This window comes from Somniosus microcephalus, chromosome 13 (genome assembly GCF_052327205.1).
Source record: "Somniosus microcephalus isolate GS21.2 chromosome 13, FLI_Smic_1.0, whole genome shotgun sequence".
Lineage (NCBI taxonomy): Eukaryota > Metazoa > Chordata > Chondrichthyes > Squaliformes > Somniosidae > Somniosus > Somniosus microcephalus.
Window position 1 is genome coordinate 43,286,446 of NC_140999.1, and position 27,243 is coordinate 43,313,688.

Sequence of the window (27,243 nt, forward strand, 5' to 3'; positions counted from 1 at the left end):
GTTGGGTGTGAGGCAGGGTGTGTTGGGAGTTAGGTGTGAGGCAGGGTGTGTTGGGGGGAGTTGGGTGTGAGGCAGGGTGTGTTGGGGGAGTTGGGTGAGAGGTAGGGTGTATTGGGGGGAGTTGGGTGTGAGGCAGGGTGTGTTGGGAGTTGGCTGTGAGGCAGGGTGTGTTGGGGGAGTTGGGTGTGAGGCAGGGTGTGTTGGGGGGAGTTGGGTGTGAGGCAGGGTGTGTTTGGGGGGGTTGGGTGTGAGGCAGGGTGTGTTGGGGGGAGCTGGGTGTGAGGCAGGGTCGGGCGGTGAGTTGGGTGTGAGGCAGGGTGTGTTGGGGGGAGTTGGGTGTGAGGCAGGGTGTGTTGGGGGGAGTTGGGTGTGAAGCAGGGTGTGTTGGGAGTTAGGTGTGAGGCAGGGTGTGCTGGGGGGAGTTGGGTGTGAGGCAGGGTGTGTTGGGGGAGTTGGGTGAGAGGCAGGGTGTGTTGGGGGGAGTTGGGTGTGAGGCAGGGTGTGTTGGGGGGAGTTGGGTGTGAGGCAGGGTGTGTTGGGAGTTGGGTGTGAGGCAGGGTGTGTTGGGGGGGTTGGGTGTGAGGCAGGTTGTGTTGGGGGGAGTTGGATGTGAGGCAGGTTGTGTTGGGGGGTGTTGGGTGTGAGGCAGGGTGTGTTGGGGGGAGTTGGGTGTGAGGCAGGGTGTGTTGGGGGGAGTTGGGTGTGAGGCAGGGTGGCGGGGGGGGAGTTGGGTGTGTTGGGAGTTGGGTGTGAGGCAGGGTGTGTTGGGGTTGGCTGTGAGGCAGGGTGTGTTGGGGGGTTGGGTGTGAGGCAGGGTGTGTTGGGGGGAGTTGGGGTGAGTTGGGGGAGGCAGGGTGGGTTGGGTGTGAGGCAGGGTGTGTTGGGGGGAGTTGGGTGTGAGGCAGGGTGTGTTGGGGGGAGTTGGGTGTGAGGTAGGGTGTGTTGGGGGGGGAGTTGGGTGTGAGGCAGGGTGTGTTGAGGGGGGGAGTTGGGGGGGGGGTAGTTGGGTGTGAAGCAGGGTGTGTTGGGAGTTGGGTGTGAGGCAGGGTGTGTTGGGGGGAGTTGGGTGAGAGGCAGGGTGTGTTGGGGGGAGTTGGGTGAGAGGCAGGGTGTGTTGGGGGGAGTTGGGTGAGAGGCAGGGTGTGTTGGGGGAGTTGGGTGTGAGGCAGGGTGTGTTGGGGGAGATGGGTGTGAGGCAGGGTGTCTTGGGGGGGTTGGGTGTGAGGCAGGGTGTGTTGAGGGGAGTTGGGTGTGAGGCAGGGTGTGTTGGGGGGAGTTGGGTGTGGGGCAGGGTGTGTTTGGGGGGGTTGGGGGGAGTTGGGTGTGAGGCAGGGTGTGTTGGGGGGTGTTGGGTGTGAGGCAGGGTGTCTTGGGGGGGTTGGGTGTGAGGCAGGGTGTGTTGGGGGGGTTGGGTGTGAGGCAGGGTGTGTTGGTGGGGTTGGGTGTGAGGCAGGGTGTGTTGGGGGGGTTGGGTGTGAGGCAGGGTGTGTTGGGGGGGTTGGGTGTGAGGCAGGGTGTGTTGGGGGGGGGCGGTGTGAGGCAGGGTGTGTTGGGGTTGGGTGTGAGGCAGGGTGTGTTGGGGGGAGTTGGGTGTGAGGCAGGGTGTGTTGGGGGGAGTTGGGGGGTTGGGTGTGAGGCAGTGTGTATTGGGGGGGGTTGGGTGTGAGGCTGGGTGTGGGGCAGGGTGTGTTGGGGGGGGTTGGGTGTGAGGCAGGGTGGGGGGGCAGTTGGGTGTGAGGCAGGGTGTGTTGGGGGGTTGGGTGTGAGGCTGGGTGTGTTGGGGGTTGGGTGTGAGGCAGGGTGCGTTGGGTGTGAGGCAGGGTGTGTTGGGGAGTTGGATGTGTTGGGAGGAGTTGGGTGTGAGGCAGGGTGTGTTGGGGGGAGTTGGGTGTGAGGCAGGGTGGGGGGGTGTTTGGTGTGAGGCAAGGTGTGTTGGGTGTGAGGCAGGGTGTGGGGGGAGTTGGGTGTGAGGCAGGGTGTGTTGCGGGGGTTGGGTGTGAGGCAGAGTGTGTTGGAGTTGGGTGTGAGGCAGGGTGTGTTGGGGGGGTTGGGTGTGAGGCAAGGTGTGTTGGGGGGAGTTGGGTGTGAGGCAGGGTCGGGGGGTGAGTTGGGTGTGAGGCAGGGTGTGTTGGGGGGAGTTGGGTGTGAGGCAGGGAGTGTTGGGGGGAGTTGGGTGTGTTGGGGGGAGTTGGGTGTGAGGCAGGGTGTGTTGGGGGGAGTTGGGCGTGAGGCAGGGTGTGTTGGGGGGAGTTGGGCGTGAGGCAGGGTGTGTTGGGAGTTGGGCGTGAGGCAGGGTGTGTTGGGGGGAGTTGGGCATGAGGCAGTGTGTGTTGGGGGGAGTTGGGCGTGAGGCAGGGTGTGTTGGGGGGGTTGAGGGTGAGGCAGGGTGTGTTGGAGGGGTTGGGTGTGAGGCAGGCTGTGTTGGGGGGTGTTGGGTGTGAGGCAGGGTGTGTTGGGGGGAGTTGGGTGTGAGGCAGGGTGTGTTGGGAGTTGGGTGTGAGGCAGGGTGTGTTGGGGGAGTTGGGTGTGAGGCAGGGTGGGGGGGCAGTTGGGTGTGAGGCAGGGTCAGGGGGGAGTTGGGTGTGAGGCAGGGTGGGGGAGGAGATGGGTGTGTGGCAGGGTGTGTTGCGGGAGTTGGGTGTGAGGCAGGGTGTGTTGGGGGGGGGTTGGGTGTGAGGCAGGGTGTGTTGGGGGGAGTTGGGTGTGAGGCAGGTTGTGTTGGGGGAGTTGGGTGTGAGTCAGGGTGGGGGGGAGTTGGGTGTGAGGCAGGGTGGGGGGGAGTTGGGTGTGAGGCAGGGTGGGGGGGAGTTGGGTGTGAGGCAGGGTGTGTTGAGGGGAGTCGGGTGTGAGGCAGGGTGGGGGGTTAGTTGGGTTTGAGGCAGGGTGGAGTGGGGAGTTGGGTGTGAGGCAGGGTGTGTTGGAGTTGGGTGTGAGGCAGGGTGTGTTGGGGGGGGAGTTGGGTGTGAGGCAGGGGGAGTTGGGTGTGGAGCAGGCTGTGGTGGGGGGTTGGGGGGGTTGGGTGTGAGGCAGGGTGTGTTGGGGGGAGTTGGGTGTGAGGCAGGGTGTGTTGGGGGGGTTGGGTGTGAGGCAGGGTGTGTTGGTGGGGTTGGGTGTGAGGCAGGGTGTGTTGGGGGGGTTGGGTGTGAGGCAGGGTGTGTTGGGGGGGTTGGGTGTGAGGCAGGTTGTGTTGGGGGGGTTGGGTGTGAGGCAGGGTGTGTTGGGGGTGTTGGGTGTGAGGCAGGGTGTGTTGGGGGGAGTTGGGTGTGAGGCAGGGTGTGTTGTGGGGGTGTGAGGCAGGGTGTGTTGGGGGGGTTGGGTGTGAGGCAGGGTGTGTTGGGGGGGTTGGGTGTGAGGCAGGTTGTGTTGGGGGGGTTGGGTGTGAGGCAGGGTGTGTTGGGGGTGTTGGGTGTGAGGCAGGGTGTGTTGGGGGGAGTTGGGTGTGAGGCAGGGTGTGTTGTGGGGGTGTGAGGCAGGGTGTGTTGGGGGGGTTGGGTGTGAGGCAGGGTGTGTTGGGGGGAGTTGGGTGTGTTGGGGGAAGTTGGGGGGTTGGGTGTGAGGCAGGGTGTATTGGGGGGGTTGGGTGTGGGGCAGGGTGTGTTGGGGGGGTTGGGTGTGAGGCAGGGTGGGGGGGCAGTTGGGTGTGAGGCAGGGTGTGTTGGGGGGTTGGGTGTGAGGCCGGGTGTGTTGGGGGTTGGGTGTGAGGCAGGGTGGGTTGGGGAGTTGGGTGTGTTGGGAGGAGTTGGGTGTGAGGCAGGGTGTGTTGGGGGGAGTTGGGTGTGAGGCAGGGTGGGGGAGTGTTTGGTGTGAGGCAAGGTGTGTTGGGTGTGAGGCAGGGTGTGGGGGGAGTTGGGTGTGAGGCAGGGTGTGGGGGGAGTTGGGTGTGAGGCAAGGTGTGTTGGGGGGAGTTGGGTGTGAGGCAGGGTGTGTTGCGGGGAGTTGGGTGTGAGGCAGGGTGTGTTGGGGGAGTTGGGTGTGAGGCAGGGTCGGGGGGTGAGTTGGGTGTGAGGCAGGGTGTGTTGGGAGTTAGGTGTGAGGCATGGTGTGTTGGGGGGAGTTGGGTGTGAGGCGGGGGGAGTTGGGTGTGAGGCAGGGTGTGTTGGGAGATGGGTGTGAGGCAGGGTGTGTTGGGGGAGTTGGGGGGAGTTGGGTGTGAGGCAGGGTCGGGGGTGAGTTGGGTGTGAGGCAGGGTGTGTTGGGGGGAGTTGGGTGTGAGGCAGGGTGTGTTGGGGGGAGTTGGGTGGAGGCAGGGTGTGTTGGGGGGAGTTGGGTGTGAGGCAGGGTGTGCTGGGAGTTAGGTGTGAGGCAGGGTGTGTTGGGAGTTGGGTGTGAGGCAGGGTGTGTTGGGGGAGTTGGGTGTGAGGCAGGGTGTGTTGGGGGGAGTTGGGTGTGAGGCAGAGTGTGTTGGGAGATGGGTGTGAGGCAGGGTGTGTTTGGGGGAGATGGGTGTGAGGCAGGGTGTGTTGGGGGAGTTGGGTGTGAGGCAGGGTGTGTTGGGGGGGAGTTGGGTGTGAGGCACGGGGAGTTGGGTGTGAGGCAGGGTGTGTTGGGGGGAGTTGGGTGTGAGGCAGGCTGTGGTGGGGGGGGGGAGTTGGGTGTGAGGCAGGGTGGGGGGTGGAGTTGGGTGAGGCAGGGTATGTTGGGGGTAGTTGGGGGTGGGGCAGGGTGTGTTGGGGGAGTTGGGTTTGAGGCAGGGTGTGTTGGGGGGGTTGGGTGTGAGGCAGGGTGTGTTGGGGGGGTTGGGTGTGAGGCAGGGTGTGTTAGGGGGAGTTGGGTGTGTGGCAGGGTGTGTTGGGGGGAGTTGGGTGTGTTGCGGGGGGGAGTTGGGTGTGAGGCAGGGGGAGTTGGGGGGGTTGGGTGTGAGGCAGGGTGTGTTGGGGTTGGGTGTGAGGCAGGGTGTGTTGGGGGGTTGGGTGTGAGGCAGGGTGTGTTGGGGGTGTTGGGTGTGAGGCAGGGTGTGTTGGGGGGGTTGGGTGTGAGGCAGGGTGTGTTGGGGGGGTTGGGTGTGAGGCAGGGTGTGTTGGTGGGGTTGGGTGTGAGGCAGGGTGTGTTGGGGGGTTGGGTGTGAGGCAGGGTGTGTTGGGGGGTTTGGGTGTGAGGCAGGGTGTGTTGGGGGGGTTGGGTGTGAGGCAGGGTGTGTTGGGGGGAGTTGGGTGTGAGGCAGGGTGTGTTGGGGGGGTGTGAGGCAGGGTGTGTTGGGGGGGTTGGGTGTGAGGCCGGGTGTGTTGGGGGGAGTTGGGTGTGAGGCAGGGTGTGTTGGGGGGAGTTGGGTGTGTTGGGGGGAGTTGGGGGGTTTTGTGTGAGGCAGGGTGTATTGGGGGGGTTGGGTGTGGGGCAGGGTGTGTTGGGGGGGTTGGGTGTGAGGCAGGGTGTGTTGGGGGGTTGGGGGTTGGGTGTGAGGCAGGGTGGGTTGGGTGTGAGGCAGGGTGTGTTGGGGAGTTGGGTGTGTTGGGAGGAGTTGGGTGTGAGGCAGAGTGTGTTGGGGGGAGTTGGGTGTGAGGCAGGGTGGGGGGGTGTTTGGTGTGAGGCAAGGTGTGTTGGGTGTGAGGCAGGGTGTGGGGGGAGTTGGGTGTGAGGCAGGGTGTGTTGCGGGGGTTGGGTGTGAGGCAGGGTGTGTTGGGGTTGGGTGTGAGGAAGGGTGTGTTGGGGGGGTTGGGTGTGAGGCAAGGTGTGTTGGGGGGAGTTGGGTGTGAGGCAGGGTGTGTTGCGGGGAGTTGGGTGTGAGGCAGGGTGTGTTGGGGCGGTTGGGTGTGAGGCAGGGTGTGTTGGGGGAGTTGGGTGTGAGGCAGGGTCGGGGGGTGTGTTGGGTGTGAGGCAGGGTGTGTTGGGGGGAGTTGGGTGTGAGGCAGGTTGTGTTGGGGGGAGTTGGGTGTGAGGCAGGGTGTGTTGGGAGTTAGGTGTGAGGCAGGGTGTGTTGGGGGGAGTTGGGTGTGAGGCAGGGTGTGTTGGGGGGAGTTGGGTGAGAGGTAGGGTGTATTGGGGGGAGTTGGGTGTGAGGCAGGGTGTGTTGGGAGTTGGGTGTGAGGCAGGGTGTGTTGGGGGGAGTTGGGTGTGAGGCAGGGTGTGTTGGGGGGAGTTGGGTGTGAGGCAGGGTGTGTTTGGGGGGGTTGGGTGTGAGGCAGGGTGTGTTGGGGGGAGTTGGGTGTGAGGTAGGGTCGGGCGGTGAGTTGGGTGTGAGGCAGGGTGTGTTGGGGGGAGTTGGGTGTGAGGCAGGGTGAGTTGGGTGTGAGGCAGGGTGTGTTGGGAGTTAGGTGTGAGGCAGGGTGTGTTGGGGGGAGTTGGGTGTGAGGCAGGGTGTGTTGGGGGGAGTTGGGTGAGAGGCAGGGTGTGTTGGGGGAGTTGGGTGTGAGGCAGGGTGTGTTGGGGGGAGTTGGGTGTGAGGCAGGGTGTGTTGGGGGGAGCTGGGTGTGAGGCAGGGTGTGTTGGGGGTGTTGGGTGTGAGGCAGGGTGTGTTTGGGGGGGTTGGGTGTGAGGCAGGTTGTGTTGGGGGGAGTTGGGTGTGAGGCAGGTTGTGTTGGGGGGTGTTGGGTGTGAGGCAGGGTGTGTTGGGGGGAGTTGGGTGTGAGGCAGGGTGTGTTGGGGGGAGTTGGGTGTGAGGCAGGGTGGCGGGGGGGGAGTTGGGTGTGTTGGGAGTTGGGTGTGAGGCAGGGTGTGTTGGGGTTGGCTGTGAGGCAGGGTGTGTTGGGGGGTTGGGTGTGAGGCAGGGTGTGTTGGGGGGAGTTGGGGTGAGTTGGGTGAGGCAGGGTGGGTTGGGTGTGAGGCAGGGTGTGTTGGGGGGAGTTGGGTGTGAGGCAGGGTGTGTTGGGGGGAGTTGGGTGTGAGGCAGGGTGTGTTGGGGGGGGGTGTTGGGTGTGAAGTAGGGTGTGTTGGGGGGGGGGAGTTGGGTGTGAGGCAGGGTGTGTTGAGGGGGGGAGTTGGGGGGGGGGGGAGTTGGGTGTGAAGCAGGGTGTGTTGGGAGTTGGGTGTGAGGCAGGGTGTGTTGGGGGGAGTTGGGTGAGAGACAGGGTGTGTTGGGGGGAGTTGGGTGAGAGGCAGGGTGTGTTGGGGGGAGTTGGGTGAGAGGCAGGGTGTGTTGGGGGAGTTGGGTGTGAGGCAGGGTGTGTTGGGGGGAGATGGGTGTGAGGCAGGGTGTCTTGGGGGGGTTGGGTGTGAGGCAGGGTGTGTTGAGGGGAGTTAGGTGTGAGGCAGGGTGTGTTGGGGGGTGTTGGGTGTGAGGCAGGGTGTCTTGGGGGGGTTGGGTGTGAGGCAGGGTGTGTTGGGGGGGTTGGGTGTGAGGCAGGGTGTGTTGGTGGGGTTGGGTGTGAGGCAGGGTGTGTTGGGGGGGTTGGGTGTGAGGCAGGGTGTGTTGGGGGGGTTTGGTGTGAGGCAGGGTGTGTTGGGGGGGTTGGGTGTGAGGCAGGGTGTGTTGGGGGGGGGTGTGAGGCAGGGTGTGTTGTGGGGGTTGGGTGTGAGGCAGGGTGTGTTGGGGGGAGTTGGGTGTGAGGCAGGGTGTGTTGGGGGGAGTTGGGGGGTTGGGTGTGAGGCAGTGTGTATTGGGGGGGGTTGGGTGTGAGGCTGGGTGTGGGGCAGGGTGTGTTGGGGGAGTTGGGTGTGAGGCAGGGTGGGGGGGCAGTTGGGTGTGAGGCAGGGTGTGTTGGGGGGTTGGGTGTGAGGCTGGGTGTGTTGGGGGTTGGGTGTGAGGCAGGGTGTGTTGGGGAGTTGGATGTGTTGGGTGTGAGGCAGGGTGTGTTGGGGGGAGTTGGGTGTGAGGCAGGGTGGGGGGGTGTTTGGTGTGAGGCAAGGTGTGTTGGGTGTGAGGCAGGGTGTGGGGGGAGTTGGGTGTGAGGCAGGGTGTGTTGCGGGGGTTGGGTGTGAGGCAGAGTGTGTTGGAGTTGGGTGTGAGGCAGGGTGTGTTGGGGGGGTTGGGTGTGAGGCAGGGTGTGTTGGGGGGAGTTGGGTGTGAGGCAGGGTCGGGGGGTGAGTTGGGTGTGAGGCAGGGTGTGTTGGGGGGAGTTGGGTGTGAGGCAGGGTGTGTTGGGGGGAGTTGGGTGTGTTGGGGGGGAGTTGGGTGTGAGGCAGGGTGTGTTGGGGGGAGTTGGGCGTGAGGCAGGGTGTGTTGGGGGGAGTTGGGCGTGAGGCAGGGTGTGTTGGGAGTTGGGCGTGAGGCAGGGTGTGTTGGGGGGAGTTGGGCATGAGGCAGTGTGTGTTGGGGGGAGTTGGGCGTGAGGCAGGGTGTGTTGGGGGGGTTGAGGGTGAGGCAGGGTGTGTTGGAGGGGTTGGGTGTGAGGCAGGCTGTGTTGGGGGGTGTTGGGTGTGAGGCAGGGTGTGTTGGGGGGAGTTGGGTGTGAGGCAGGGTGTGTTGGGAGTTGGGTGTGAGGCAGGGTGTGTTGGGGGAGTTGGGTGTGAGGCAGGGTGGGGGGGCAGTTGGGTGTGAGGCAGGGTCAGGGGGGAGTTGGGTGTGAGGCAGGGTGCGGGAGGAGATGGGTGTGTGGCAGGGTGTGTTGCGGGAGTTGGGTGTGAGGCAGGGTGTGTTGGGGGGGGGTTGGGTGTGAGGCAGGGTGTGTTGGGGGGAGTTGGGTGTGAGGCAGGTTGTGTTGGGGGGGGAGTTGGGTGTGAGTCAGGGTGGGGGGGAGTTGGGTGTGAGGCAGGGTGGGGGGAGTTGGGTGTGAGGCAGGGTGGGGGGGAGTTGGGTGTGAGGCAGGGTGTGTTGAGGGGAGTCGGGTGTGAGGCAGGGTGGGGGGTTAGTTGGGTTTGAGGCAGGGTGGAGTGGGGAGTTGGGTGTGAGGCAGGGTGTGTTGGAGTTGGGTGTGAGGCAGGGTGTGTTGGGGGGGGAGTTGGGTGTGAGGCAGGGGGAGTTGGGTGTGGAGCAGGCTGTGGTGGGGGGTTGGGGGGGTTGGGTGTGAGGCAGGGTGTGTTGGGGGGAGTTGGGTGTGAGGCAGGGTGTGTTGGGGGGGTTGGGTGTGAGGCAGGGTGTGTTGGTGGGGTTGGGTGTGAGGCAGGGTGTGTTGGGGGGGTTGGGTGTGAGGCAGGGTGTGTTGGGGGGGTTGGGTGTGAGGCAGGTTGTGTTGGGGGGGTTGGGTGTGAGGCAGGGTGTGTTGGGGGTGTTGGGTGTGTTGGGGGGAGTTGGGTGTGAGGCAGGGTGTGTTGTGGGGGTGTGAGGCAGGGGGTGTTGGGGGGGTTGGGTGTGAGGCAGGGTGTGTTGGGGGGAGTTGGGTGTGAGGCAGGGTGTGTTGGGGGGAGTTGGGGGTTTGGGTGTGAGGCAGGGTGTATTGGGGGGGTTGGGTGTGAGGTTGGGTGTGGGGCAGGGTGTGTTGGGGGGGTTGGGTGTGAGGCAGGGTGGGGGGGCAGTTGGGTGTGAGGCAGGGTGTGTTGGGGGGTTGGGTGTGAGGCCGGGTGTGTTGGGGGTTGGGTGTGAGGCAGGGTGGGTTGGGGAGTTGGGTGTGTTGGGAGGAGTTGGGTGTGAGGCAGGGTGTGTTGGGGGGAGTTGGGTGTGAGGCAGGGTGGGGGAGTGTTTGGTGTGAGGCAAGGTGTGTTGGGTGTGAGGCAGGGTGTGGGGGGAGTTGGGTGTGAGGCAGGGTGTGTTGGGTGTGAGGCAGGGTGTGGGGGGAGTTGGGTGTGAGGCAAGGTGTGTTGGGGGGAGTTGGGTGTGAGGCAGGGTGTGTTGCGGGGAGTTGGGTGTGAGGCAGGGTGTGTTGGGGGAGTTGGGTGTGAGGCAGGGTCGGGGGCTGAGTTGGGTGTGAGGCAGGGTGTGTTGGGGGGAGTTGGGTGTGAGGCAGGGTGTGTTGGGGGGAGTTGGGTGTGAGGCAGGGTGTGTTGGGGGGAGTTGGGTGTGAGGCAGGGTGTGTTGGGGGGAGTTGGGTGTGAGGCAGGGTGTGTTGGGAGTTAGGTGTGAGGCATGGTGTGTTGGGGGGAGTTGGGTGTGAGGCAGGGTGTGTTGGGGGGAGTTGGGTGTGAGGCAGGTTGTGTTGGGAGATGGGTGTGAGGCAGGGTGTGTTGGGGGGGTTGGGGGGAGTTGGGTGTGAGGCAGGGTCGGGGGTGAGTTGGGTGTGAGGCAGGGTGTGTTGGGGGGAGTTGGGTGTGAGGCAGGGTGTGTTGGGGGGAGTTGGGTGGAGGCAGGGTGTGTTGGGGGGAGTTGGGTGTGAGGCAGGGTGTGTTGGGAGTTAGGTGTGAGGCAGGGTGTGTTGGGGGGAGTTGGGTGTGAGGCAGGGTGTGTTGGGGGGAGTTGGGTGTGAGGCAGGGTGTGTTGGGGGGAGTTGGGTGTGAGGCAGAGTGTGTTGGGAGATGGGTGTGAGGCAGGGTGTGTTTGGGGGAGATGGGTGTGAGGCAGGGTGTGTTGGGGGAGTTGGGTGTGAGGCAGGGTGTGTTGGGGGGAGTTGGGTGTGAGGCAGGGTGTGTTGGGGGGAGTTGGGTGTGAGGCAGGGTGTGTTGGGGGGAGTTGGGTGAGAGGCAGGGTGTGTTGGGGGGAGTTGGGTGAGAGGGAGGGTGTGTTGGGGGGAGTTGGGTGTGAGGCAGGTTGTGTTGGGGGAGTTGGGTGTGAGGCAGGGTGTGTTGGGGGGGTAGGGTGTGTTGAGGGGAGTTGGGTGTGAGGCAGGGTGGGGGGGGAAGTTGGGTGTGAGGCAGGGTGGGGGGGGGGGGGGGGAGTTGGGTGTGAGGCCGGGTGTGTTGGTGGAGTAGGGTGTGTTGGTGGAGTAGGGTGTGTTGGTGGAGTAGGGTGTGTTGGGGGAGTAGGGTGTGTTGGAGTTGGGTGTGTTGGGGGAGAAGGGTGTGTGGGGGGGGGAAGTAGGGTGTGTGGGGGGGAGTTGGGTTTGAGGCAGGGTGTGTTGGGGGGGAGTTGGGTGTGAGGCAGGGTGGGGGTGGAGTTGGGTGTAAGGCAGGGTGTGTTTGGGGGGGTTGGGGTGTGTTGGGTGTGAGGCGGGGTGTGTTGGGTGTGAGGCGGGGTGTGTTGGGTGTGAGGCGGGGTGTGTTGGGTGTGAGGCGGGGTGTGTTGGGTGTGAGGCGGGGTGTGTTGGGTGTGAGGCAGAACATAAGAAATAGGAGCAGGAATAGTCCATACGGCCCCTCGAGCCTGCTCCGCCATTCAGTAAGTTCATGGCTGATCATCGACCTCAACTCCACTTTCCCGCCTGATCTCCATATCCCATGATTCCCCTAGATTCCAAATCTCAGCCTTGAATATACTCAAAAACTCAACATTCACAGCCCTCTGGGGCAGAGAATTCCAAAGGTTCACAACCGTCTGAGTGAAGAAATTCCTCTTCATCTCAGTCATAAATGGCCGACCCCTTATCCTGAGATTATGTCCCCTAATTCTAGACACTCCAGCCAGGGGCAACAACCTCTCAGCATCTACCCTGTTAATCCCCTTCAGAATCTTGTATGTTTTAATGAGATCACCTCTCATTCTTCTAAACTCCAGAGAGTATCGGCCCATTCTACACAATTTCTCATCATAGGACAGCCCTCTCATCCCAGGAATCATTCTAACGAACCTTTGTTGCACCGCCTCCAAGGCAAGTATATCCTTCCTTCGATAAGGAGACCAAAACTGTGCACAGTACTCCAGGTGTGGTCTCACTAAGGCCCTGTACAATTGGAGCAAGACTTCCTTACTCTTATACTCCAACCCCCTTGCAATAAAGGCCAACATGCCATTTGCCTTCCTTATTGCTTGCTGTACCTGCATGCTGGCTTTCTGTGTTTCTTGCACGAGGACACCCAAATCTCTCTGAACACCAACATTTAAAAGTTATTCTGTTTTTCTATTCTTCCTACCAAAGTGAATAACCTCACATTTCCCTACATTATAGTTCATCTGCCACATTACTGCCCACTCACGTAGTCTATCTATATCCCTTTGCAGACTTTGTGTGCTCCTCACAGCTTACTGTCCCACCTAGCTTTGTATTGTAAGCAAACTTGAATACATCACACTCGGCCCCTTCATCTAGGTAATTAATATAGATTGTAAATAGCTGAGGCCCCAACAATGATCCTTGCGGCACCCCACTAGTTACAGCCTCCCAACCTGAAAAAGATCCGTTTATCCCTACACTCTGTTTTCTGTCCGTTAACCAATCCTCTATCCATGCTACTATATTACCCCCAACCCCATGAGCCCTAATCTTGTGTAATCTTTTATGTGGCATCTTATTAAATGTCTTTTGGAAATCCAAATATACTAAATCTACTGGTTCCCCTTTATCTACCCTGCTAGTTATATCCTCAAAAAACTCTAATAGATTTGTCAAACACGATTTCCCTTTCATAAAACCATGTTGACTCTGCCTAATCATGTTATGATTTTCTAAGTGCCCTGATACCACTTCCTTAACGATGGATTCCAGCATTTTCCCGATGACTGTCAGGCTAACTGGCCTGTAGTCCCCTGTTTTCTCTCTCCCTCCTTTCCTGAATAGCGGTGTTACATTTGCGACCTTCCAATCCACTGGGACTGTTCTAGAATCTAGGGAATTTTGGAAGATCAGAACCAATGCATCCACTATCTCTTCAGCCACCTCTTTTAGAACCCGAGGGTGTAGGCCATCAGGTCCAGGGGATTTGTCGGCTTTTAGTCCCATTAGTTTCTCTAGTACTTTTTCTCTACTTACTTTATTTACGTTAAGTTCCTCACCCTCATTAGACCCTTGGTTCCCCACCACTTTTGGTATGTTTTTTGTGTCTTCTGCTGTGAAGGCAGATACAAAATATTTGTTTAATGTTTCTGCCACTTCCTTATTCCCCATCATAATTTCTCCTGTCTCAGCCTCTAAGGGACCAACATTTACATTTGCTACTCTCTTCCTTTTTACATACTTGTAGAAGCTCTTACAATCTGTTTTTATATTTCCTGCTAGTTTTCTCTCATATTCTATTTTTTCCCTTTTTATCAATTTTTTGGTCATCCTTTGCTAGTTTCTGAAACTCTCCCAATCCTCAGGCTTACTATTATTCTTTGCAACATTATAAGCTTTTTTCAATCTAATGCTATCCTTAACTACTTTAGTTAGCCACAGATGGATCACTTTTCCTATGGAGTTTTTGTTTCTCAATGGAATGTATTTTTGTTGAGAATTATGAACTATTTCTTTAAATGCTTATCTACCGCCATACCTTTTAATCTATTTTTCCAATCGGCAACTCGCCCCTCATACCTATGTAATTGGCTTTATTTAAGTTTAAGAGTCTAGTTTCGGACTTAGGTAAGTCACTTTCAAACTTAACGTGAAATTCTATTATATTATGATCAATCTGCCCCAGAGGATCCTTCACTGTGAGGTTGCTAATTAACCCTGTCTCATTACCAATACAAGATCTAAAATAACCTGTTCCCTGGTTGGTTCCATGATGTATTGTTCTAGGAAACTGTCCTGAATGCATTCCATGAACTCGTCCTCCAAACTACATTTGCCAATTTGATTTGTCCAGTCTATATGAAGATTAAAGTCCCCCATGATTATTGCATTACCTTTGTTACAAGCACCTACTATTTCTTGATTAATATTCTGTCCAATGGTATAGCAACTGTTAGGGGGGTCTATATACTACTCCCACCAGTGTTTCCTGCCTCTTGTTATTTCTTATCTCCACCCATACTGATTCTACTTCTTGACCTTTTGAGCCGAGATCCTTTCTCTCTACTGTCCTTATGTCATTCTTTATTATCAGGGCTACCCCGCCTCCTTTTCCATTCTGCCTGTCTTTTCAAAATGTCAAGTACCCTGTAACATTTAGTTCCCAAACTTGGTCACCTTGCAACCATGTCTCTGTAATGGCTATTAGATCAAACCCATTTATCTCCATTTATTATGCCACTAGTTTGTCTATCTTGTTATGAATGCTTCGTGCATTCAGATAAAGAGCCTTTAATTAATTTTTTTTATCATTATTCCCTGCTTTAACCTTATTCTCTGCTGCACTGCTACCGTTAAACTCTCTGTCCCTTCCTGTCACACTCTGCTTATTTTTACCCGAATCGCTATACTGCTCTATTGCCTTGACCTTTCTCTTTAGATTTCTAAATTTCCCCTCACCTGACCCCTCCCCCCCTCATTTTTTAGTTTAAAGCCTTATCTACCGCCCTAGTTATTTGATTTGCCAGGACAGTTTAAGTGCATGTGTTGTGGGCTGGGGTTGGGTGTGAGGCAGGGTGTCTGTGTGTTTAGCAGGAGTAGCTGATCATTCACTTTCTCCTCAGGTTTGCTTTATTACGCCGGCCATGGATATGAAAACTATGGGAACAGCTTCATGGTTCCCATCGATGCACCGGGTTCCTACACGTCCGAACACTGCCTGTGTGTCCAGAAAATTCTGCAGCTGATGCAGGAGAAACAGACGGGGCTGAATGTCTTCCTCCTTGACATGTGTCGCAAAAGGTGTGGGAAAGGAACATTTCATTCTTAAACTCACTCTGATGAATTTCTGTGTTCAGCAAGGAGGGGACTCAGTGTTGGGGAATGGTACAGAGTCAACATCAAACACTCCCAGGGCAGGTACAGCACGGGTTAGATACAGAGCAAAGCTCCCTCTACACTGCCCATCAAACACTCCCAGGGCAGGTACAGCACGGGTTAGATACAGAGCAAAGCTCCCTCTACACCGTCCCATCAAACACTCCCAGGGCAGGTACAGCACGGGTTAGATACAGAGCAAAGCTCCCTCTACACTGCCCATCAAACACTCCCAGGGCAGGTACAGCACGGGTTAGATACAGAGCAAAGCTCCCTCTACACCGTCCCATCAAACACCCCCAGGGCAGGTACAGCACGGGTTAGATACAGAGCAAAGCTCCCTCTACACCGTCCCATCAAACACTCCCAGGGCAGGTACAGCACGGGTTAGATACAGAGCAAAGCTCCCTCTACACTGCCCATCAAACACTCCCAGGGCAGGTACAGCACGGGTTAGATACAGAGCAAAGCTCCCTCTACACTGCCCATCAAACACTCCCAGGGCAGGTACAGCACGGGTTAGATACAGAGCAAAGCTCCCTCTACACTGCCCATCAAACACTCCCAGGGCAGTTACAGCACGGGTTAGATACAGAGTAAAGCTCCCTCTACACTGCCCATCAAACACTCCCAGGACAGATACAGCACGGGTTAGATACAGAGCAAAGCTCCCTCTACACTGCCCATCAAACACTCCCACGGCAGGTACAGCACGGGTTAGATACAGAGCAAAGCTCCCTCTACACCGTCCCATCAAACACTCCCAGGGCAGGCACAGCACAGGTTAGATACAGAGTAAAGCTCCCTCTACACTGCCCATCAAACACTCCCAGGGCTGGTACGATACGGGTCAGATACAGAGTAAAGCTCGCTCTACACTGCCCATGAAACACTCCCAGGGCAGGTACGATACGGGTCAGATACAGAGTAAAGCTCCCTCTACACTGTCCATCAAACACTCCCAGGGCAGGTACGATACGGGTTAGATACAGAGTAAAGCTCCCTCTACACTGCCCATCAAACACTCCCGGGGCAGGTACGATACGGGTCAGATACAGAGTAAAGCTCGCTCTACACTGTCCATCAAACACTCCCAGGGCAGGTACGATACAGAGTAAAGCTCCCTCTACACTGCCCATCAAACACTCCCAGGGCAGGTACAATACGGGTTAGATACAGAGTAAAGCTCCCTCTACACTGCCCATCAAACACTCCCAGGGCAGGTACAATATGGGTCAGATACAGAGTAAAGCTCGCTCTACACTGTCCATCAAACACTCCCAGGGCAGGTACGATACAGAGTAAAGCTCCCTCTACACTGCCCATCAAACACTCCCAGGGCAGGTACAATACGGGTTAGATACAGAGTAAAGCTCCCTCTACACTGTCCATCGAACACTCCCAGGGCAGGTACGATACAGAGTAAAGCTCCCTCTACACTGCCCATCAAACACTCCCAGGGCAGGTACAATACGGGTTAGATACAGAGTAAAGCTCCCTCTACACTGCCCATCAAACACTCCCAGGGCAGGTACGATACGGGTTAGATACAGAGTAAAGCTCCCTCTACACTGTCCATCGAACACTCCCAGGGCAGGTACGATACGGGTTAGATACAGAGTAAAGCTCCCTCTACACTGCCCATCAAACACTCCCAGGGCAGGTACAATACGGCCAGGTTAGAGAATGACAGGCTGCACAATTCGCAGCTAAATGCAGGAGAGTGGTGCAGTTTTCTCCCTCTCCCAAGCCTTGGGCAGCATTCTAAAAGCTGCTTAAAGCCCCTTCTACTCTGCTCATGTGCATCTACCCCACCATCTGAAGAACATCTCTTATTGCCTGGTATGATTTTTTAAAAATTTCCCACATCAAACATCCTGTGGTCTCTCTAAGTGAGATTGTTACTTTACTGCCAAGTCAGGGGCAGGCCTGTGTTGTAGGCCCACGCCCACTAGGAACTGAGTGGAGAGTTTACCTGAAACGTGAAGGTGTTTCATTCCCATCGCTAACATCGCTCACCTTGATCAGCTTAAACTTTGCTGGGAAAAACAGCTAAAACAGCTTCAGACATGCAACTATAAGGAATAAAAACAAAATGCTGGAAACACTCAGCAGGTCAGGCAGCATGAGTGGAAAGGGAAACCGATAACGTTTCAGGTTGATGACCTTTCGTCAGAACTGAAAGATGTTAGAGATGAACGGCTTTTAAACAGATACAGAGCCAGGAAAAAGAGGAGGTGGGGTGGAAGGAAAGAACAAAGGGCAGAGGCCTATGATAGGATGAACGGCAGGAGTGATTAAATGACACAAAAAGAAAATGCTGCAGATGCTGGAAATCTGAAATAAAAACAGAAAATGCTGGAGAGACTCAGCAGGTCAGGCAGCATCTGTGAAGAGAGAAACAGAGTTAACGTTTCAGGTCGATGACCTTTCGTCAGAACTGCTTAAAGACTGTTCATCTCTAACATCTTTCAGTTCTGACGAAAGGTCATCGACCTGAAATGTTAACTCTGTTTCTCTCTTCACAGATGCTGCCTGACCTGCTGAGCATCTCCAGCATTTTCTGTGATTAAATGACAAATGGGATGATGGTACAAGGCAAAATGGGCTGATAATGGGCCAAGTGTAGAAACAGAAGATGAGTCCAGAGGAGGTGTAAATATGACTATAAGGACTTTGTAATTCTGCCTTCTCAGGAACATGCATGACGAAATCATTCCGCAAATGGGAGCCTTGAGAGTCACAGCAAATATTGTCTATGGTTATGCCACGTAAGCAGTTCACCTTTTCTTTATCCTCTCTAAATTTAGCCATGGCTTAGTGGGTAGCACCCTTGCCTCTGACTCAGAAGGTTGTGGGTTCAAGAGACTTGAACACAAAAATCTAGGCTGACACTCCAGTGCAGTGCTGAGGGAGTGCTGCACTGTCGGAGCTGCCGTCTTTCGGATGAGACGTGAAACCGAGGCCCGGCCTGCCCTCTCAGGTGGAAGTAAAAGATCCCATGGCACTATTTCGAAGAAGAACAGGAGAGTTATCCCCGGTGTCCTGGCCAACATTTATCCCTCAACCAACATTAATAAAACATTATTCATTGTCGCATTGCTGTTTATGGGAGCTTGCTGTGTGCAATATGGCCACCGCATCCCCACATTGGACTTGTGCCCACAATCTTCTGACTCCGAGGCGAGAGTGCTACCAACTGAGCCATGGCTGATGCTAATGGAGGTAAGGCAGGGGCTTGACAGTGGGCAGACTGAGGAGCTTGTCCTCCTGACCAGTGACTTTGTTACTTGGCTCCCAGTCCAGAACTGCCTCCAGTTCTGCGACTTGATCCGGCTTCTCACATTCCCCAGTTTGCCCCCTTTACACTGCGGACTGGAGTTGGAGTTGGCAGCAACACCCAGCAACGGCGAGTGTGCACTTACTACAAAGTCACAGGCGGTATTTTACCTCCCTGCCTGCGGAGCTTTCCAATCTGGCCGACCGGCAACGTTCTGTCTGGGCAGGGCCGAGAGTCCCGCTCGCACAGGGCCCCAGACAAAATGGGGCAGTACAGCTGGCAATTGTTTGTCTTTGTTGTGCCCAGAACCTTGCATCCAGAGGCTGGGGGAGGAAAGTGCAAGTCAATTGGTGCTCCCCACATGGAGCACCAGTCCAGGGGGTCCCCACATCGAGCACCAGTCCAGGGGGTCCCCACATCGAGCGCCAGTCCAGGTGGTGGTCCCCACATCGAGCGCCAGTCCAGGGGGTCCCCACATCGAGCACCAGTCCAGGGGGTCCCCAAATCTGGCACCAGCCCAGGTGGTGCTCCCCACATCGAGCACCAGTCCAGGGGGTCCCCACATCGGGCACCAGTCCGGGTGGTGCTCCCCACATCGAGCACCAGTCCAGGGGGTCCCCACATCGGGCACCAGTCCGGGTGGTGCTCCCCACATCGAGCACCAGTCCAGGGGGTCCCCACATTGAGCGCCAGTCCAGGTGGTGGTCCCCACATCGAGCACCAGTCCAGGGGGTCCCCACATCGGGCACCAGTCCGGGTGGTGCTCCCCACATCGAGCACCAGTCCAGGGGGTCCCCACATCGAGCGCCAGTCCAGGTGGTGGTCCCCACATCGAGCGCCAGTCCAGGGGGTCCCCACATCAGGCACCAGTCCAGGGCGTCCCCACATCGAGCGCCAGTCCAGGTGGTGGTCCCCACATCGAGCACCAGTCCAGGTGGTGCTCCCCGCATCGAGCGCCAGTCCAGGTCCCCACATCGAGCGCCAGTCCAGGTGGGGGTCCCCACATCGAGCACCAGTCCAGGGGGCCCCCACATCGGGCACCAGTCCAGGTGGTGGTCCCCACATCGAGCACCAGTCTGGGTGGGGGACCCCACATCGGGCGCCAGTCCAGGGGGTCCCTGCATCGGGCGGCTGGTGGGCCACACATCGGGCACCAGTCCAGGTGGGGGTCCCCACATAGGGCACCAGTCCAGGTGGTGGTCCTGACATAGGGTACCAGTCCGGGTGGGGGTTCCCACATCGGGCACCAGTGCGGGTGGGGGTCCCCACATAGGGCACCAGTCCGGGTGGTGGTCCCGACATAGGGCACCAGTCCAGGTGGTGGTCCCCACATCGGGCACCAGTCCGGGTGGTTGTCCCCACATCGGGCACCAGGCCAGGTGGTGGTCCCCACATCGGGCACCAGGCCAGGTGGTGGTCCCCACATCGAGCAGCAGTCCAGGGGTTCCCCACATTGGGCACCAGTCCAGGTGATGGTCCCCAGGTCGAGAGTCAGTGCTGTAATGTAAATGGGGAGTGAGAGGCCGAGCGATGGGCATTAATCAGCCCCTAACCATGCGGCTGGCTCATTTCAGAGAGTGTTAATGATCCGCGGGCTTGTCATTTATTGAATTGTTCCAGTTGCCCAGACGCAGAGGCGTATGAAATCAGCCAAGGTGAACTTACAAATGGGATTTTCATCAGCTTCCTGAAGAAACGTTTATTGGAGGATGAAAAAATCACTGTCCTGCTGGATAAAGTTGCAGAAGGTGGGTGTGCTGTCTCAAGAATCTTTCAGTAAAGCGTTACAAGAAAAGTCAAGCCTTGTGATTTTATTGGAAGATATCGAGTTGTTCGCTATCTGTCTAGCTCTGCATAGGATCGCGTTGCGAGGGCAGAATAGTGGGTTCGATTTTAGACAAAGATAAAAGCTCTCCCCCATCCAGTGGGTTAAGCCTATGCTCATTGCAGTACTGAGCCGTAAAGATACCAGTCGATCCCTGTTCTGTGTGAATGGCTGACGAAGGTGGTTGTTTTTTCCCCCATGCAAAATAGACCTGTCATTATTCTCTATGGTCACCTTGTACTTATCCAGTCTGGTATATCACTCCCATCTCCCTGATGGTCTGGCTGCCTGTCATGGTATATGTATCCATTCATGCTGATACTGGGAGCTATGCCCATCTCACTGGTGTTCGGGTGAGGGTGTGAACTGTGCCCCATGGTTATTGACTGACCCTAATCCCCAACTGGATTTTTTTTAAAATTTGTTCATGGGATATGGGCATTGATTGCCCATCCCTAATTGCCCTCGAGAAGGCAGTGGTGGGCCACCTTCTTGACCCGCTGCAGTCCATGCTTCTTTGTAGCAGTTTGGTACAACTTGCTCGGCCATTTCAGAGAGCAGTTAAGAGTCAACTACATTGCTGTGGGTCTGGAGTCACATATAGGCCAGACCAAGTAAGGACAGCAGATTTCCTTCCCTAAAGGACATTAGTGAATCAGAGGGGTTTTTATGACAATCTGGTAGTTAATTAACTGAATTTAAATTCCCCAGCTGTAGTGGTGGGATTTGAACTTGTGTCCTCTTGATTATTAGTCCAGGCATCTTGATTATTAGCCCAGTAACATAACCACTATGCTACCATACCCCCAAACAGATCGCAAAGAGTTTCTGCTGACTCACTTGGTGGCACTAGTGTGTCCCTGTGGACACAGTGATGCAACAGAAGATGAGCAGTTTCTACCTGCCCCGCGGTTTGGGTCCGCTTCCCCCATAGGTGCTGACCTATGCCCGGGTACAGTTTCACGGGCACCAGCTGCTCTCCAGTATTTTGTTCAAACGGTCATTCTTAATTTGGAGAGTGATGTTTAAGCATATTTAAGGAGGGCAGCAATCGCACGTGACCTTTTCTCATTGATTGCCCACTTCCCATCAGTGGGATCATTGGATAGCGATCAGGACTGGGATCCCTGGCTGATTTTTCCTTCCTTAATTGAGGCCCCTCGCCTCCTGCCCCAGATGAGATTAGCCAGTTCAGTGCAGACTGGCGATCGAGCCTGGGACCTGTTGTTCTGTACAGTTCAGCAGCATGAGTGGTGCATTTAAACATCGAGCCATCTGCAGAGCTTTTATGTTCAGAGTTTCACTGCACTGAGATTTCCTGTCCCAACAGGAAGTGCTTGTGACATGTCTCTAGCCTGTTGCCGCAGCAACGCTGCTTTATTTAGACCAGCTTCACTGTTTCGTTTACTCGGTTTTGTCTGCCCACCTAATCTTCTCTTTCCCTATTACAATATCTCAAAGTTTCAGTTTACATAGAAACATAGAAGATAGGAGCAGGAGTAAGCCATTCGGCCTCTCGAGCCTGCTCTGCCATTTAATGAGATCATGGCTGATCATCCAAATTCAGTACCCTGTCCCTGCTTTCTCCCCATATCCCTTGATCCCTTTAGCCTTAAGAAATATATCTAACTCCTTGAATATATTTAATGAATTGGCCTCAACTGTCTTCTGTGGTAGAGAATTCCACAGGTTCACCACTCTCTGGGTGAAGAAATTCCTCCTCATCTCTGTCCTAAATGTCTTACCCCTTATCTTTAGACTGTGACCCCCTGGTTCTGGACTCCCCCGCCATCGGGAACATCCTTCCTGCATCTAGTCTGTCTAGTCCTGTTTGAATTTTATAAGTTTCAATGAGATCCCCTCTCATTCTTCTAAACTCCAGTAAATATAAGCCCAATCGACCCAATCGCTCCTCATATGTCATTCCTGCCATCCCAGGTATCAGTCTGGTGAATCTTCGCTGCACTCCCTCCATGGCAAGAACATCCTTCCTCAGATAAGGTGACCAAAACTGCACACAATACTCAAGGTGTGGTCTCACCAAGGCCCTGTAGAACTGCAGCAAGACATCCTTGCTCCTGTACTCGAATCCTCTCGCTATGAAGGCCAACCTACCATTTGCCTTCTCGTCTGTTTCGAGTGGTATCAATCGCTTCCTGTCTACTAATTATATAATTCTTACTCCTTTCAGCCTCATTTTTTCTCTCTCTCTCTCTCTCTCTCTTAACCTAGGATGTGAAGTCTCTCACTCTTTCTCCCCATGCAAGTTGCTGTGCAGTGCATCTCCAAGGGATAGACAAATTACTTTTAAGCCTTGCCCAATTCCAGCATTTAGCTGGTAACTAACAATGCTTTATCCCATTCCCCTCCCTTCTCCCTGCCTCTGTCTCTCTTTTCCTCATCGTTTCTCTGTCTTTGTCCCCCCCACCCCCATCTTCCTTTCTCCCCTCTTCTGTTAAATGTCCTCTCGCTTCCTCTCTTACCCTCTATAAGAACATAAGAAATAGGAGCAGGAGTAGGCCATTTGGCCCTTCGAGCCTGCTCTGCCATTCAATAAGATCATGGCTGATCTTCGACCTCAACTCCACCTTCCCGCACTATCCCCATGTCCCTTGGTTCCCTTAGTATCCAAAAATCTATCGATCGCTGTCTTGAATATACTCAATGACTGAGCCTCCACAGCTCTTTGGGGTAGAGAATTCCAAAGATTCACAACCCTTTGAGTGAAGAAATTTCTCCTCATCTCAGTCCTAAATGGCTGACCCCTTAATCTGAGACTGTGACCCCTAGATCTAGACTCACCAGCCAGGGGAAATATCCTCCCAGCATCTACCCTGTCAAGCTCCTTAAGAACTTTATGCATTTCAATGAGATCATTCTTCTAAACTCGAGGGAATATAGGTCTAGTCTACTCAATCTCTCCTCATAGGACAATCACCCCATCCCAGGAATCAGTCTAGTGAACCTTCGTTGCACTCCCTCTAAGGCAAGTATATCCTTCCTTGGGTAAGGAGACCAAAACTGTACACAATACTCCAGGTGTGGTCTCACCAGGGCCCTATATAATTGCAGTAAGACTTACTCTTATACTCCAATCCTTTTGTAACAAAGGCTAACATACCATTTGCTTTCCTAATTGATTGCTGTACCTGCATGTTAATTTTCTATGATTCGTGTACAAGGACACCCAGGTCGCTCTGAACACCAACATTTCCCAATCTCTCAATATTAAAAAATACTCTGCTTTTCTATTTTTCCTACCAAAGTGGACAACTTCACATTATATTCCATCTGCCATTATATTCCATTCGCGATGCTGAGGACATCGTGGATATCACGTTTAATCAGTTGGTCACACCGTAGGTAAAGGTTGCACAGGCAGAAAGGGAATGGGTGACCACCAGGCAGAGTAGCAGGCGCAGGCAGGTAGTGCAGGAGTCCCCTGTGGACATCCCCCTCTCAAACAGATATACCACTTTGAATACTGTTGAGGGGGATGGCTTATCAGAGGAAAGCAGCAGCAGCCAACTTCCTGGCTCCAGGGGTGGTTCTGCTGCACAGGACGGGAGGAAAAAATGGGTGGAGCTATAGTGATAGGGGATTCTATTGTAAGGGGAATAGATAGGCGTTTCTGCGGCCGCAAACGAGACTCCAGGATGGTGTGTTGCCTCCCTGGTGCAAGGGTCAAGGATGTCTCAGAGCGGCTGCAGAACATTTTGGAAGGGGAGGGTGAACAGCCAGTTGTCGTGGTGCATATAGGTACCAACGATATAGGTAAAAAACGGGATGAGGTCCTAAAAGCTGAATATAGGGAGTTAGGAGGTAAATTAAAAAATAGGACCTCAAAGGTAGTAATCTCAGGATTGCTACCAGTGTCACGTGCTAGTCAGAGTAGAAATAGAAGGATATTTCAGATGAATACGTGGCTAGAGGAATGGTGCAAGGGGGAGGGATACAAATTCCTGGGACATTGGAACCGGTTCTGGGGGAGGTGGGACCAGTACAAACGGGACGGTTTGCACTTGGGCAGGGCCGGGACCGATGTCCTAGGGGGAGTGTTTGCTAGTGCTCTGGGGGCGGGTTTAAACTAAAATGGCAGGGGGTTGGGAACCTGAGCAGGGAGACAGAGGAAAGGGAAACAAGGATAAAAGCAAAAGATAGGAAGGAGAAAAACAAAAGTGGCAGTCAGAGAAATTAACGGTTTAAATTAAACATGGCCGCAGTAGATAATAATTCTAAAAGGTCTAGGAGCATTAAAAAAACAAGCCTGAAGGCTTTGTGTCTTAATGCGAGGAGCATTCGTAATAAGGTGGATGAATTAGCTGCACAAATAGAGGTAAACGAATATGATATGATTGGGATTATGGAAACATGGCTCCAGGGTGGCCAAGGCTGGGAACTCAACATCCAGGGGTATTCAATATTCAGGAAAGATAAGCAAAAAGGAAAAGGAGGTGGGGTAGCATTGCTGGTTAAAGAGGGGATTAACACAATTGTAAGGAAGGATATTAGCTCTGATGATGTGGAATCTGTATGGGTATAACTGAGAAATACCAAGGGGCAGAAAACGTTAGTGGGAGTGGTATATAGACCTCCAAACAGTAATGCGGAGGTTGGGGATGGCATTAAAAGGGAAATTAGAGAAGCATGCAATAAGGGCACAGCAGTTATCATGGGTGACTTTAATCTACATATAGATTGGGCTAACCAAATTAGTAACAATACTGTGGAGGAGGAATTCCTGGAATGTATACGGGATGGTTTCCTGGACCAATATGTCGAGGAACCAACTAGAGATCAGGCTATCTTAGACTGGGTATTATGTAATGAGAAAGGATTAATTAGCAATCTTGTTGTACGAGGCCCCTTGGGTCAGAGCGATCATAATATGATAGAATTCTTCATTAAGATGGAGAGTGAAGTAGTTGACTCAGAGACTAGGGTCCTGAATTTAAATAAAGGAAACTACGATGGTATGAGGCACGAGTTGGGTAGGATTGATTGGGGAATGTCACTCAAAGGGTTGACAGTGGCTAGGCAATGGCAAACATTCAAAGACCGCATGGATGAACTATAGAATTTGTTCATCCCAGTTTGGCATAAAAATAAAACAAAAAAGGTGACTCAACCGTGGCTAACAAGGGAAATTTAGGATAGCATAAGATCCAAGGAGAGGACATATAAATTGGCCAGAAAAAGCAGTAAACCTGAGGATTGGGAGCAGTTTAGGATTCAGCAAAGGAGGACAAAGGGATTAATTAAGAGGGGGGAAATAGAGTATGAGAGTAAGCTTTCAGGGAACATAAAAACTGACTGTAAAAGCTTTTATAGATATGTGAAGAGAAAAAGATTGGTGAAGTCAAGCGTAGGTCCCTTGCAGTCAGAATCGGGGGAATTTATAATGGGGATCAAAGAAATGGCTGACCAATTAAATATATATTTTGGTTCTGTCTTCACAAAGGAGGACACAAATAACCTCCCAGAGATGTCGGGGAACATAGGGTCTGATGAAAGGGAGGAACTGAAAGAAATCAGTATTTGTAGGGAAATGGTGTTAGGGAAATTGATGGGATTGAAGGCCGATAATCTACATCCTAGGGTACTTAAGGAAGTGGCCCTAGAAATAGTAGATGGCATTGCTGGTCATCTTCCAACATTCGATAGACTCTGGAACAGTACCCATGGATTGGAGGGTAGCTAATGTTACCCCAGTATTCAAAAAAGGTGGTAGAGAGAAAACAGGGAATTACAGACCAGTAAGCCTGACATCGGTAGTGGGGAAAATGCTAGAGTCCGTTATAAAAGATGTAATAGCAGAGCACTTGGAAAACAGTGACAGGATCGGTCAAAGTCAGCATGGATTTACAAAAGGTAAATCGTGCTTGACTAATCTACTGGACTTTTTTGAGGATGTAACTGGTAAAATAGATAAGGGAGAACCAGTGGATGTGGTGTATTTGGACTTTCAAAAGGCTTTTGATAAGGTCCCGCATAAGAGATTAGCATGTAAAGTTAAGGCATATGGGATTGGGGGCAAGGTATTGACTTGGATAGAGAACTGGTTGGCAGACAGAAAGCAAAGAGTTGGAATAAACGGCTCTTTTTCCGAGTGGCAGGCAGTGACTAGTGGGGTACCGCAGGGATCGGTTCTTGGACCCCAGCTATTCACGATATATATTAATGATCTAGACGAGGGAACTAGATGTAATATCTCAAGTTTGCAGACGACACAAAGCTGGGTGGGCGTGTGTTCTGTGAGGAGGATGCCAAGAAACTCCAGTATGATTTGGACAGGTTGGGTGATTGGTTAGAAGCATGGCAGATGCAATATAACGTGGATAAATGCGAGGTTATCCACTTTGGTGTCAAAAACAGGAAGGCAGATTATTATCTGAATGGCAATAGAAGGGGAAGTGCAACGAGACCTGGGTGTCCTTGTGCACCAGTCGCTGAAGGTAAGCATGCAGGTGCAGCAGGCGGTTAAGAAGGCAAATAGTATGTTGGCCTTCGTAGCAAGAGGGTTTGAGTACAGGAACAAGGATGTCTTGCTGCAGTTGTACAGGGCCTTGGTGAGACCACATCTTGAGTATTGTGTGCAGTTTTGGTCGCCTTATCTGAGGAAGGATGTCCTTGCCATGGAGGGAGTGCAGCGAAGATTCACCAGGCTGATACCTGGGATGGCAGGGATGACGTATGAGGAGAGATTGGGTCGATTGGGCTTATACTCGCTGGAGTTTAGAAGAATGAGAGGGGATCTCATTGAAACTTATAAAATTCTAACCGGACTAGACAGACTAGATGCAGGAAGGATGTTCCCGATGGTCGGGGAGTCCAGAACCAGGGGTCACAGTCTAAGGATAAGGGGTAAGCCATTTAGGACAGAGATAAAGAGGAATTTCTTCACCCAGAGAGTGGTGAACCTGTGGAATTCTCTACCACAAAAGGCAGTAGAGGCCAATTCATTAAATATATTCAAGAAGGAGTTGGATATATTTCTTAACACTAAAGGGATCAAGGGATATGGGGAGAAAGCAGGGACAGGGTACTGAATTTGGATGATCAACCATGATCTCATTGGATGGCGGAGCAGGCTCGAGGGGCCGAATGGCCTACTCCTGCTCCTATCTTCTATGCTTCTATGGCCTAGAAATTGGGTTGGGGCGCCAAAGTGGTGCAAAAGTCGCCTGAGCGCAGGATTTAGCGCAGCGTTCGAGGCTTTAGCGATCGTCAGATATTCAGTTTCATTGCCCCTCGAGGGACATGGGGCGAGGCTCGAGGCGCTCCGCGTCCCTCTTAGGGCACTGAAACTGAATATCGCAGCACCACACGCTGCGGCATGGCACGCTGCGGTACTGCAGGCCTTCCTCCCACTGTTAAGGGGGAGGTGCCTGCAACAGCGCGAACCCCGATCGCGAGTGCCGGCAAACGAGTCCGGCACCAAGGAGAAGTGCCGGGCTCTCGGGAAACAGCCGGCAATGGCGGGGGGGGGGGGGGGGGGTTAGGAGGCCGGGGACGGAGGTGCTGGCAGGCGGCCGCCCCGCACCTCCACCTTAACTTGCGCCGCTGCCAGCACAGTAAGGCCCCGTGAACCGGGTGCGGGTCACTACCAAATATCGCGAATGGGGCGCTGCGCACACCGATGACTTCATCGGTGACGGCGCAGCGCAAAAGACTAATGCCACCATTATCGCCCCAACTCAATATCGCGGGAGGCG

General features: G+C 54.6%; 1 protein-coding gene across 1 annotated transcript in view; it reads left to right on the plus strand.

Annotated features, from left to right (window-relative positions):
* malt2 (MALT paracaspase 2) overlaps positions 1–27,243 on the plus strand; it is a 92,744-nt gene that overhangs the window by 36,544 nt on the left and 28,957 nt on the right. The window contains exons 10-12 of the mRNA XM_086004842.1: positions 14,171–14,348; positions 17,120–17,194; positions 19,324–19,451. Of these exons, the coding sequence (XP_085860968.1) occupies positions 14,171–14,348; positions 17,120–17,194; positions 19,324–19,451 (381 nt within the window). The remainder of the gene's footprint in view (positions 1–14,170; positions 14,349–17,119; positions 17,195–19,323; positions 19,452–27,243) is intronic.